The sequence below is a fragment of the Ziziphus jujuba genome, chromosome 1, assembly GCF_031755915.1.
Source record: "Ziziphus jujuba cultivar Dongzao chromosome 1, ASM3175591v1".
Classification (NCBI taxonomy): domain Eukaryota; kingdom Viridiplantae; phylum Streptophyta; class Magnoliopsida; order Rosales; family Rhamnaceae; genus Ziziphus; species Ziziphus jujuba.
This window is the reverse complement of record NC_083379.1, coordinates 18,143,335-18,155,207: the sequence shown is the minus strand read 5'-3', so window position 1 is coordinate 18,155,207 and position 11,873 is coordinate 18,143,335. Positions and strand designations below refer to the sequence as shown.

At 30.9% G+C, this 11,873-nt stretch overlaps 1 protein-coding gene across 1 annotated transcript; it reads right to left on the bottom strand.

The window, feature by feature from the left end:
• Positions 1–7,022: 7,022 nt before the first annotated feature.
• Positions 7,023–10,417, bottom strand: LOC107421480 (alpha-farnesene synthase). Its single transcript, XM_016030734.4, has 7 exons — positions 10,192–10,417; positions 9,708–9,972; positions 9,175–9,553; positions 8,810–9,028; positions 8,352–8,493; positions 7,601–7,849; positions 7,023–7,398 (listed from the first exon to the last, which is right to left on the bottom strand). The coding sequence occupies exons 1-7, from the start codon at positions 10,330–10,332 to the stop codon at positions 7,102–7,104; spliced, it is 1,692 nt and encodes a 563-aa protein (XP_015886220.1). The 5' UTR covers positions 10,333–10,417; the 3' UTR covers positions 7,023–7,101.
• Between the last annotated feature and the right edge of the window lie 1,456 nt (positions 10,418–11,873).

Genomic DNA, 11,873 nt, shown 5'->3' with positions numbered 1-11,873 from the left:
GTTGATTAAAATCAATTACAAGGCTATTATTCTTCATATGTACAAGTAATATAACTTTTTTATCCTTAGATATTTCACAACATGTATCTAAGAATTTCAAAGTGTATCCTTTCTTCATAAGATATGGCACAGTTAACAAATTCTTGGACAGATTTGGTACATATAAAACATTTATGATCATTGAAACCAGTTGGTGCTCTTTGAATTCTTACTTGGTCTTAGCAAAGGATTGAAGAAAGACAGCTCTGATACCAATTTGAAAGATTAGGAAAGGTTAATCTAAAGAGAACAAGGTTTTCAGATTGTTGGAAATTGATTTTTGAAAGTGATTTGGTCGGCTTGGTTTGAATAAGCTGCTGGAAAAGGGTTTCTTTTGAGCAAGGTTTCTCTTATTTTCAAAAGACAACTAAGGTATTTTCCAAAAAACCAAAATCACATATTCGTTAAATGTTTGTAGATCTATAGCTTACAAAAGCGGTGTGAAAGCACACTATGGCCTATCCTATGCACCAATAGTTTTCAAGTCCTTCATGGTGAAGTAAGCAAATGTGTGAAGGTAGCTTCATCATATGCTTCATAAGGTGTTGACAAGTGTTATAGCCTTATTGAGTACTTCATGTTGAATTAGTCTTCATGCTTGATGCCATATGTCTTCACATGTATTGGAGGAGAGGGAGGCCAAATGGTTTAGTTCTATGTCAACAACTACTCACCAAGGTGCTTCCATATCATCAAGGTGCTTAGGTTTCCTAAAACCCTAATTTAGCTAATACACATTTATTAAACCATTTTGGTGTCTTTGTGTACTAACTTAACAAGCCTAGATTACACAAAATTTGGCTTGAACAAAATACAAAAAACAAGCTTAGGAAGCAACACCTAGGCCGAGGCACCTAGGTCTCGAGGTTTGCTTATGTTCATGGCTAACAATGCCATGATTCTCTAACATTTTTTACATCCGTTGTAGCTTGGCAAGCAAAAAAAGAATTCCAGCGTCTTCTTTGTTTTAAAAAAAAAACTTTATGATTTGCTATAAATTGATAATATTTTTCATTGTGGCCAAAATTTCTTACAATTCTAACATTACGGTTTATCACGAAACTAGTAATCCTTCTCTAAATTGTTTGACTTTTTTACAGATACCATAAGGAGAATAATTTGAACTCTTTTTTTATACATCAATTTAGAGTTTTCTCATCTAAAATTTATCTTCTATTTTTTTCCCTTCATTTTTTGATTTTTGATAGGGTGTATTAGATTTAGATTGAAATGCACTCTCAACAAACTTTCCATTGTAGGTACTTAATCTTTATTCAAAAGCTTGTAAAGAACCTATCAACTCTATTACTAAAAGTTGAGAATTATCTTCTAATTCTTCAATAACAATCACTATTGCTTCATATTTTTTAGTAATAGTAATCAAATTTTTCTCAACAGTTTTCTTATCAGAAATATCTTCCCTTTATGTGTTCATTTGATTCGTCAACTCTTTAATTCTAGAGTGGTAATCTTTAGCATTGTCAAATTCTTTTATCTTCAAATTTTTAAACTCTTTTCTAAGAGTTTGTAGTTTGGAAGTGCACAATTTTTCATTGCCATTAAACTCTTCCTATAAAACATCCCACACTTCCTTGGCACTTGTTGCACTCATGATTCGAAGATAAATTTATCTACTACGGCTTGGTGTAGAATACATAATACCTTTGAATCTCTTTTTGAAATTTTCGTTAACTTTCTCTCATTAAAACCAATAGAGGTTGAGCTATAAATTAGATATTTAATTCCAATCTCGATAATATCCCAGAAATGTTGGGATATATAAATTTCTTCATTTTAATACACAAAAATTCGTAGTCCTCACATTTGAAAATTGGCATAGAAATTGATGAAGATCTTGATTTAGCTAGAACAATAATATTTTTTGAAGAATATCTTTACACTCAACTATGATAGAACGTGCATTCCAATATCACTATTAAAAATTGAGGGGGAAAATATTTTAGGAAATTGATAGAAATTCTTGTATTGAAATATTTTCAAATGCAAATAAGAAATGATTATGGAAGCTTCTATTTGTGAAACTCTTAGCATGTGACAACCAGTGTAGGTGGGTGCAAGAGGCACTGGTAAGCTATCGAGTGTCCAATCCCACATCGTCCAGCTATGAAATAGGTATAATTAAAATATAATGATAATTACTCTCATAATGCTAAGGTCTTTTTAGACCGATTGACTTCAGGGTTTAAAAGAACTCCAAAATTAAGCATACTTAGGTGAAATTAATCCAATAATGAGTGACCTCCTAGGATGCTCTGAACAAAAAATCTCATACTGAATGCGGTAGCTAAATTAGGGACAATATTGATAAAGAATGACAAGTCTACTAATAAAAGTGGGGTATCACATAACACCTCACTATAAGCACCTAAACATTTTTGGGCTGTTATTATTATTATTATTATTTTTTATTGTTATATATTAAAAATGAAGGAAGCATCCAGTCTATAAAAGAACCAAATAGACATGCATGTTAACGTCTAGTTAGTTTAGGTGTCAAATATTTAAATTTTAATTTCATGCATGAAGACAGTATTAGTCTAGGTGTTAACTAATTATATTGCATGCTCATACATGAAGACACCTTATGATACAAATCCGTTCGAACCCATACAACCAACAACCCACTGAGGTGCTGACCTGATACAGATGAAGACCGGACCAATCGCTAGAGCTCAAGGCAAGAGATTTAAGGAAAACTTGGCTACCTTTATATAAGGAGTAATTACTTCTCAAAAGGGGTTGTCAATGCCCAAATATACAAGACCCATTTTAAGCATCCAAGTGGTGGAAGTCGATACGGACCTGAGTAGCTATGTTCGTGCAATATGGACTCTAGGCAGCAGGAAATGGCTCCAACACTTCATGGATTCAATGAATATCACTAAGAGGTCATGGAATCAAATCAAGGCAGAATCAAAGGCAAACAAAATGGGCTTGTACGCATAGGAGAAGTTTTGGTCGAAAATTACTATTTTATTTGCTAGTTTTACTATATTTTGCTAAATTGACATTTTCTCTTTGTTCCAATCAAGGGCAACGTGTGGGACTCAATGATCATGATATTTGGCATCCTAAAAGGCATATAGAAGATGATTTGGAGCTTAAATTGGTCAAAGACAGTTTAGTTAGAAAGATAGTCAATTTGTTTCCTAATTTGATTTTGACTTTTTGTTTTAGGAAATTAGCCTTTTATTTGGTTTATATTTATTTATTTTATGGACAAATCAACTTAGGAAAGTTATTTTTATTATTTTCATTGTAAGTTAATTAATTCCTAATTCAAAATAAAAAAATTAATTAATCAAAATTATATTAGAAAAGGAGAGAGAAAATTCAGCCAAGCTTGATTTCGTAATCCTTTTGGCCGATTTTGTCATAAGTTTTTAGGGTTTTATTGTTTTGTGATTCTAGCCCATTTAAGGGCTTATTTTTTAGGAAGAACACATTTTTAATAATATTCAGAAATTATTTTGTGAGAAAAAATTCTCTTTGTTATCTTTGAACATCTAAAATACTATTAGAAAGTGAGTGTTTTAGTTTTGAATTATCAATAGGATATCCATAACCTATTGTTGTGTCTTCATTATATCAAAGTTTCTAATCATAGGTTGGTTAGGGGTTAAGGTTTTCCCATAAAAACTTCAACTTAATTGAGATCTGGGCTAATATAATACGTATTTAGGAGCTAGTCAACCTTGGTTCGTATCATCTTGGGAACCACATGTTGCTTGTATGTCAATCTAAATTGATGAGTAATCAACCTACTTGCTAAATGTCAACTGTGGATCCTTCTTCAATGTATGTAATACATGTATATTATGCATTTAAGCATATCAACATCACACGCTTTATGGAAATCATTTTAATGTTTTGATTTGGAAGAGGATTTTATGATTTTGATATTCTATCTTTTAATTTATGGGACCCTACCTTGCGAATATGGATATAAATTTTTGGCATGGGCTCGCATGTTTTATGGAAATCTTTTAATTTTTGGTTTTGAAAAAGGATTATTAGATTTTGATATTCGACTTTTCAATTTATGGGATACTACCTTGCGAATATGGATATAATTTTTTGGCATTGGTTTACTCGAATGGTATTGTGATTTGATATTTGTATGGTTCTAGGTTAGGTCCAAATATGGAATTTTTAGATTTAGCTCTTGAACTTCTAATAAGAGATGTCTATCTAATCTAAGCACTAGAGGCAGTGAAATATTTTGTCACTTATATGTTAAGATGGTATTTCCCATCAATCACAATATGGTTACGGTGATGTTGATGTGATTATGTCCATTTTACAAAGATTGTGTTGGTATTGAGTATTTCAACCAAGTAGTTGAAATGATGGTTTATGATTATTTTAAAGCCCCCAAATGCTCTGATGTGTATTTTGCGTTAGTTAATGACATAATGATTATTCTCGTTTACATACACTAGTATATTCTTGGTATGAGTTAGTGACATTTTGTTTTAATTTTCAGAATAACTTAATATGGTTTCTTTGATTTACAAGACTTTGAAAAATTACATTGCATTGTATTTCTGCATCTCATGTTACTACTATTACAATATTTGTCATATGGCATTATTACTATGTTAGAGTGAGTTTTTCAAACCCACTCACTAAATAACATACTCACCCCGCAAGCTCTAATCTCTACAGGTTTTTAGAAACTTATAGTGGGTACTAATTTTGGAAGGGGAATGCACAAGCCTTGGATATTAAGGAGGTTGAGCTAGTTTGTTTAAGTTGGGCATGTTTATATTCTTAGTGTATTTTATTTGAAAGTCAGTTTGAGACTTAACAATATTGTTAAAGACTTATACTAGTAATTTAATTGGAGTTTTTAATGTTGTATTTGTATTGAAGTTAAGATATGATCTAATTATGGGATCGAATAACTTATATTGGCAATTTGTTTGGTTTATTTTGAAGTTGTTATTGTGTTAAGGATATGAAAGCAAATGATGATTTGATGAATAGCTGGAGTAGAAGACTTAAATTGAGTACTGTGGAATGACGTCATACCTTCCTTACAGCCATTCTAGAAAACTCTCAGCGAATACATGTCGTTTCATTAAACATCTTGTTTCTTTAAGCAAGTCTGAATAAAAAAAACTATATCATTTGACATGTGGTTAGACATGTGCTAATAAATAAGTGACAGTATCAATAAAGCAAAAGAATTATGGATGCTAATGGATGAGGTTACAGTTTAATTTTTTTTCTTCTGCATATAAGTTTAGATTGATTCGAATTTGATTTAATAGATAATATCTAATATTTTTGAATTTATAAACTAATAAAATAAATTTTAAAATTCATCTATAATTAGTATTGAATAAATATTTTGAAAATAAATTGAAAAATAAAAATGAAAATATATTTATATTTAAATAAATTTATATTTATAGTTAATATATTTTATTTATAAAAATCAAAATGTTGTGGGGCCCACGTCCTCCACGCGCCATGAGTGACTCCGTATATGGTTGTTCTTATCGAGGTCCGTATACATTTATACTGGATGCCACCTACCAAGCGTGCGGAAATGTTACCATCACAAGGAAATGCCATTGACGACTTGTATGTACAATTTTCTTTTTCTTAGAGAAAAAAAGAAAAAAAGAAAACAGAAAACAAAAACAAAAACAAAAACATCTTTTCTAATTGTTGTAAAAAGTTGCACCGTAAATATATTTAGAGAATAAAAAAAACGTGCACCGCATATATAGAACATTAATGATTTCGAATAATTTAAATAAAATAATCTCCAATAAAAAGTAGATATGACCAGCATATACTTCGAAATACAAGTCAAGACTACTAGACAATTCATCAAGAAAAGAGAAGATATTCCATGTTTCTGGTATTGATTAGAAACCAAACGTTAACAATTCCTAGAACTCTATTATTGTAGCTGGCAGTCGCTCATCTCAGGTGAATCTTTCTCTCTCTTTTTGGCCGAGTCGCAAGCCGGGTGGTGTCAAAATAAACTTTACGCTGCTACTAAGAAGGATCATTGCTTAGTTGGAACGGTTGCTTGAGACCATTTGGGTTCTGTGATTAAGACCATCGTGCATCGTCATCTCACCACCAACCCTGAGGTTGCGCAGGCTTATGCCATCTACAGGGTGTTCCTTCTTGCTTCTGAAGAAGATTGGTCTAATATTTGTTGTTAGAGTGATGCCAAAGCTGTTGTTCAAAGCCTCAACAATGCTTCCAAGTCCTCTCTCCATTGGTTTGCTGCAGGGATTACTCGCAATATCCTGGACTTGTGCTCTAATTTTAATTCCTTTTCTTTTGTCTGGAACACCATAAATTGTAATAATTTGGTTTTGTCTTTAAATGGGGTGCCGGTAACTCTTTTGAGGGTTGTATTCTCCCTTCTATGCTTTCCCTCTAAGTTATGTGATATTATAAATCAAAAGAGAGACCACATGGCTAGCTCTTGATTTTTGATAGGCCGTTTTGGCGTGTTGTTTTTTATTTATACCACTCTTATTTCCCAGAAAAAAAATAAAATAAAATAAGAACCCTCTATCCAAATTCCATTAAGACTATAACAACTGGCTATTTCCTCCTGGTTCATTTTCTAGTTTAGTTTACATTAATTCTCTCTCTCTCTCTCTCTTTTCTTTTTTCACTTTTGAAATTTTACATTTTAGTTCATGATCATTTTTTTAACCATACTCTCCTTAAACAAACTGTGTACTTAGTAGTCTCTAACCCTTTACACCATCACATATTGTTCCTTTCACATCACATGTATGACTTTAAGGCATCGATCCCTTTATATACAAAAACGTATGCCTCCAAATCATTAAAAATAAATCGTGCTAAAGGGTAGAGACTGCAACTAGCTACACATTTTATAGATTTCAGGTATCATTATGCCCAATAAATGAAGTACCAAAAGAAAAGTGTAAAATTAAAAGAAAAGAATTAAGAGAGACTTTGGTGAAGTAAACCTCGATTTTTATTTAATTATAGTTCAAACAAGGAGCCGGTCGATTAAACAAAGGTACAAGCAATTCACTTTAATTCGAAAGGTTCAACAACTAGAGACAGGAACTTGTTCTTGGTCTTTCTGTCTTGAACAGTAATTCCGTCACCAGATTGGTAAAGACTATGGGCCACGCGAGCGACATTTGTGGTGACGTTGACAAGTGATGGCAGAGAAGACACTAGGGAAAAGGATTTCTCATTAATTTTTTGCCAAGTTTTGCTGACCATGCCTTTGATGTGCTTCTGAGCTATATCCTCACTTACATTCATTTCTTGCATATAGCATACGATGGAAGATGGAGCATCACCTCTCTCTTGTTCAGCCTGATTAAAAAAAAAAAAAAAAAAAAAAAAAATTAAAAATTAAAAACAAAAAAGAAAAAACGAAGTCGTTACAAGAAACAAAACCAGCAATGGTAATATGAAACGAAATAAAGTATATGAGAAAAATGTTGTGAATATTGTAAAGTAAAAAGAAAAGGAAAAAATAAAAATAAAAAAACTTTAAGAGTAATAAATATATTACCGCTGAAGTCCCTAAATCATTGCAGAGACGAATCAAGAGGGATATTTGGTAAACGAGATCGTGGTTTTTCTCGAGAAAATTTATCATCTCTTGTTTAGCTTCATACTTTTCAGAGAAAAATGAATGAAGCAAAAGCACAGGCCCTGATGATGAAATGCAAGCATTACTTAAATACTCTTGAAGGGATGGTGTATAACCCTTGTGGTACCATTCTGCTTCGACAAATAATGATTTACAAAAATCTGCCCACTGAAATGTCAAAACAATAGCTTTCATTAATTCCAATAAATGAAAAATATATATATATATATATCCAGATTAATGATATGGAAAAAATTTATAGAAAAAGACAGATTTATAAAAAAAAGATTTTGAAGGACAATATTTACGATTATTAGATCTTTTATAATATTAGTAATTTTAAAACTGTGGATGAGTGTTGTTTACAGTTTTTTTCATAATTTTTTTATAATATCAAATTCGTATATATTTATATAATTAATATTATCAAACATATATATTTATAATTGTTTTTTCAATGCAAATTTTCAGATTTTATTAAAACACATGCATCATATAATTTTAAAGGATTTCAATGAAAAATTGGCATAATTTATCCTTTATATAAATATATCGTATATTACTTCTTTATTTATTTATTATTATTTACTTTTTGGTAAATTACTTCTTTTATCTTTTTATGATAGTAACATGACCTATAGTTGATGACAGCTCAGCTATACTTACGTACCGCTTTGTGCAGATGAGGCAATACTTGCTTCCAACCATTCTCCATTTCAATTTCATTGGCAATTTCGTTAGTAGTATCATAAAGGGATTGGAAACATAATTTCATACACTCTGGAAGCTCTTCTGTTTCGCTTACATCCCACCTGAAAATTATATGTAGACATTTATTGGAATGTGAAGAGTAACCATATATATATATATATATATATGTCTAGTTTACAAATATATATATATATATATATAATTTTAGAAGCAGTAAATTGTTTTAACAGTTATGTGGTAAAATAATATGTTATTATTTTATTCGTTTTAATTTATTTTATTTTATTTATCTCTTTGAGAATTTACTTATTTTATTTTGTCACGTTCGTTGGTAAAACAACTTGTTGGTTTAGCATTATTGTAAAAAAATAATAATAAAAATAATATTGACAAATTGTGTACTGAAATTAAGCTGACCTATCAACGGCGCGGGTGAATTGCTTAAGCTCTTCCAATGAGCCATAAATGTCATATATATCATCGACTATGAGGATGAAATTTACGACTTTAGTGAGCCATTTTCTGAGATATGTATATTTAGGCTGGGAAGCAACCCCCACTGCACACATAAAGCTTTCAACAAGTCTATCTCTTGCAAAATACAACTTCTTTGAAAGTCCCTGGCTATTCCACCACCTAAAAACCACATGTTTTAGAATTAATTAATTCTTTCACACTGAAAAAAGTAACATAGAAATTGGTCTTAATTAAATTAATCAACTAAATATATTTTAATTAATGTAAAAAGTAGATATGACTAACGGCTACAGGTATATATACACCTTGAGGATTCCTTGAGATCTTTTTGATGAATAGCTTGTACGACGTTAAAATTGAGTTTGGCCAACTGGAGCAAAACATTGTTCATGTTCTTGTCCTTTTCATAGGCATTGATCTGCCATCTCACGTCAAACCAGTGGACTCTCCATTGTAAGGAAACCTCCAATGAATGGGCCACGAGCTTTGCAGCTTCGCAGTCGTCATCTAAATCGGAAATACTGATACTTTTCAGGGTTTCAAATGTATGACTTTTAGCCTCCTCAAGGATATGTTCTCCTTCTAAGGCTAAGTTTGAGGCCTCAAAAAGCTCTAGCATTCCTTTAATATTTAGTGTTATCTTCTTTAATAAACCATTTTCACCCATGAATCGACTGAATAGATCTGCACATTTGAAAACGGTCAGAGATCTTTTTTTTTTTCTTGTTTGTTTATTTGGTCGGAAACGTTCAAAGAAAATATCTATGTTTTAAGGCCGAAAAACTACATGGAATTACCGAAATTATATGATTAGTTATGAGTTTCCATTTTTCTATACCTTGTGAAACTTGATAACCATGCTGCCTAAGCAGCCTAAAGTATAATGAAGTAAGATAGAGATCCGTCCCAATGAGAGGATTGCTGTTTTCAGTGGATGCTACGGTGTCCAGAGCTTTCTTAATTTCCTTTTCAAACTTGTGCGCGAGGCCTAGTTTTCTGAGGCTGTCAACTAGCTCTAACATACTCTGCAGCTCCTTCGTTTCATCGAAAATTTCCTTCACATTCTCTGTATACTTCTCAGCTTGTGTTCTATATTTCTCTACCTGCGAAAAATAAAAATAATAACATAAAAAATAAAAATCACACATATAACTCCATTGTTTTCTATGAATAATAACTTTATTATATTATACATAAACATATCAGTACGGGATATGCGCCAAGCATAAGCTAGGCGGCGACAACCAATAGACAAAAACAATGAATGTCGTTCCAAGCAATTAAAAGCAATGTCGCAACGAGGAAAGAAGTCATGAACTCACATAGTATTCACTGTTAAGAGACTCAAGGAAATCATAATTCCAAACATTTGGTTTATAGTTTGCAGATCGTCTTTGATTATTATTTATATCAAAGACTTGTGAATTGGTTTGGCAGTGTAAGATTGCCCGCTCAGTTTCCATGGTGATAGTGTGTTCCAAAAGGAAAGGAAAACTTTTAATATGCTTAGTCTGGAGCAAAGATATTGAGTAGCTTGGGACGTGGAAACTTCGACACTGGTCGGTTTATATAGACCAAAAGAGCTAACAAAACGACAATATATTAGTTGTTAGACGCGGTAGAACTGGACCCCACGTGTGCGTGTAACAAGCTAGGGTAAGAGAGCCCACGTAATCAAGATTACGGAAATATGGATGGATTTTTTTAGATTTTTATTTTTAGTTAAATAGCCGCCTCGTATATGTTCGCAAACGCCACGTTTTCAAAGGAACAGTTCTATTTCCATTTATAAAAGTCTAAGAGTTGGAATCTTCCTATTTCATTTTCTGGAATCTTCCTATTTCGAAAATAAAAATAAAATTAAAAATTAAAACGAAAAAGGTTACAGATATTATCAACCAATGAGCAGCTTATTCAACACTTGACTTCAATATATATATATATATATATATATTTTTTTTTGGGTGAATTGACTTGAAGATGTTTCGCTTTTTAATTCACTCTTGAGAAGTTCAAAGTAACCATGCAAAATCGTGTTGGTATACGTAACTGGAGAATGGATGTCAAAATCTGTACTAATGTTTCTCTTTTTAATTCACTCTTGAGAAGTTCAAAGTAACCATGCAAAATGGTGTTGGTATACGTAACTGGCGAATGGATGTCAAAAAAGTTCTCTTTTGACATCAAAACTACAAGTTCATTGTATATTTGCATTTCACAAAATTTATTATATATATATATATATATATATGTGTGTGTGTGTGTAAGTGTTCTCTATACTAATGTTTTTTTGACATATTTTAATAAATAATCTTGAACTTCAAATTTATCTAATTTAAAGGTGTAAATTTGTTTTTTTTTTTAATATCTTTTAAATTTCTATACTTATATCTAAACATTTTTTTTGTTAAATAAATAAAAAAAGGGTGATTTGATGACATTTAATTTTCTAAATATAAAAATAAAAATGGTTCTTTTTACAATTCTAAAATGAATTTTTACAGTTCCATTCTTTATACACTACTACATAAATATATAAAAAAAATATAAAATTACTTAATACAATATTATTTATTCCTGAAATATTCTTAATTCATACCATTCCAAAATTACATATCTCTTATAAATAAAAATTCTTTTACAATTCTAAAATAATTATATACAGTCTCTTAGTAAAATACTCTTCTTTGCTTCTTTCTCATTATGAATTTGGATTGATTGTTTCTTCTCATTTTTTTAATGACATAAAAGGTTATTTATTTGAAAGCAGAAAACCAACGAATAATGGAGGGTAATAGTGATTGGGTGCTTGGTAGTATACTTCTGAACAATTTTGAAATGTTCAATCATATACTACTGAACATTTTAAAGTAGTTTAGTTCTGTACTATTTTCTAAACTTTTGTTTTTTTACAATGTTTGATCGTAAACTTTTAAACGTCTTTAAGATTCTTAATTTTGTACTTTTGAACTTCTTTAAAATTGTTGAGTTATATTTCTAGAAA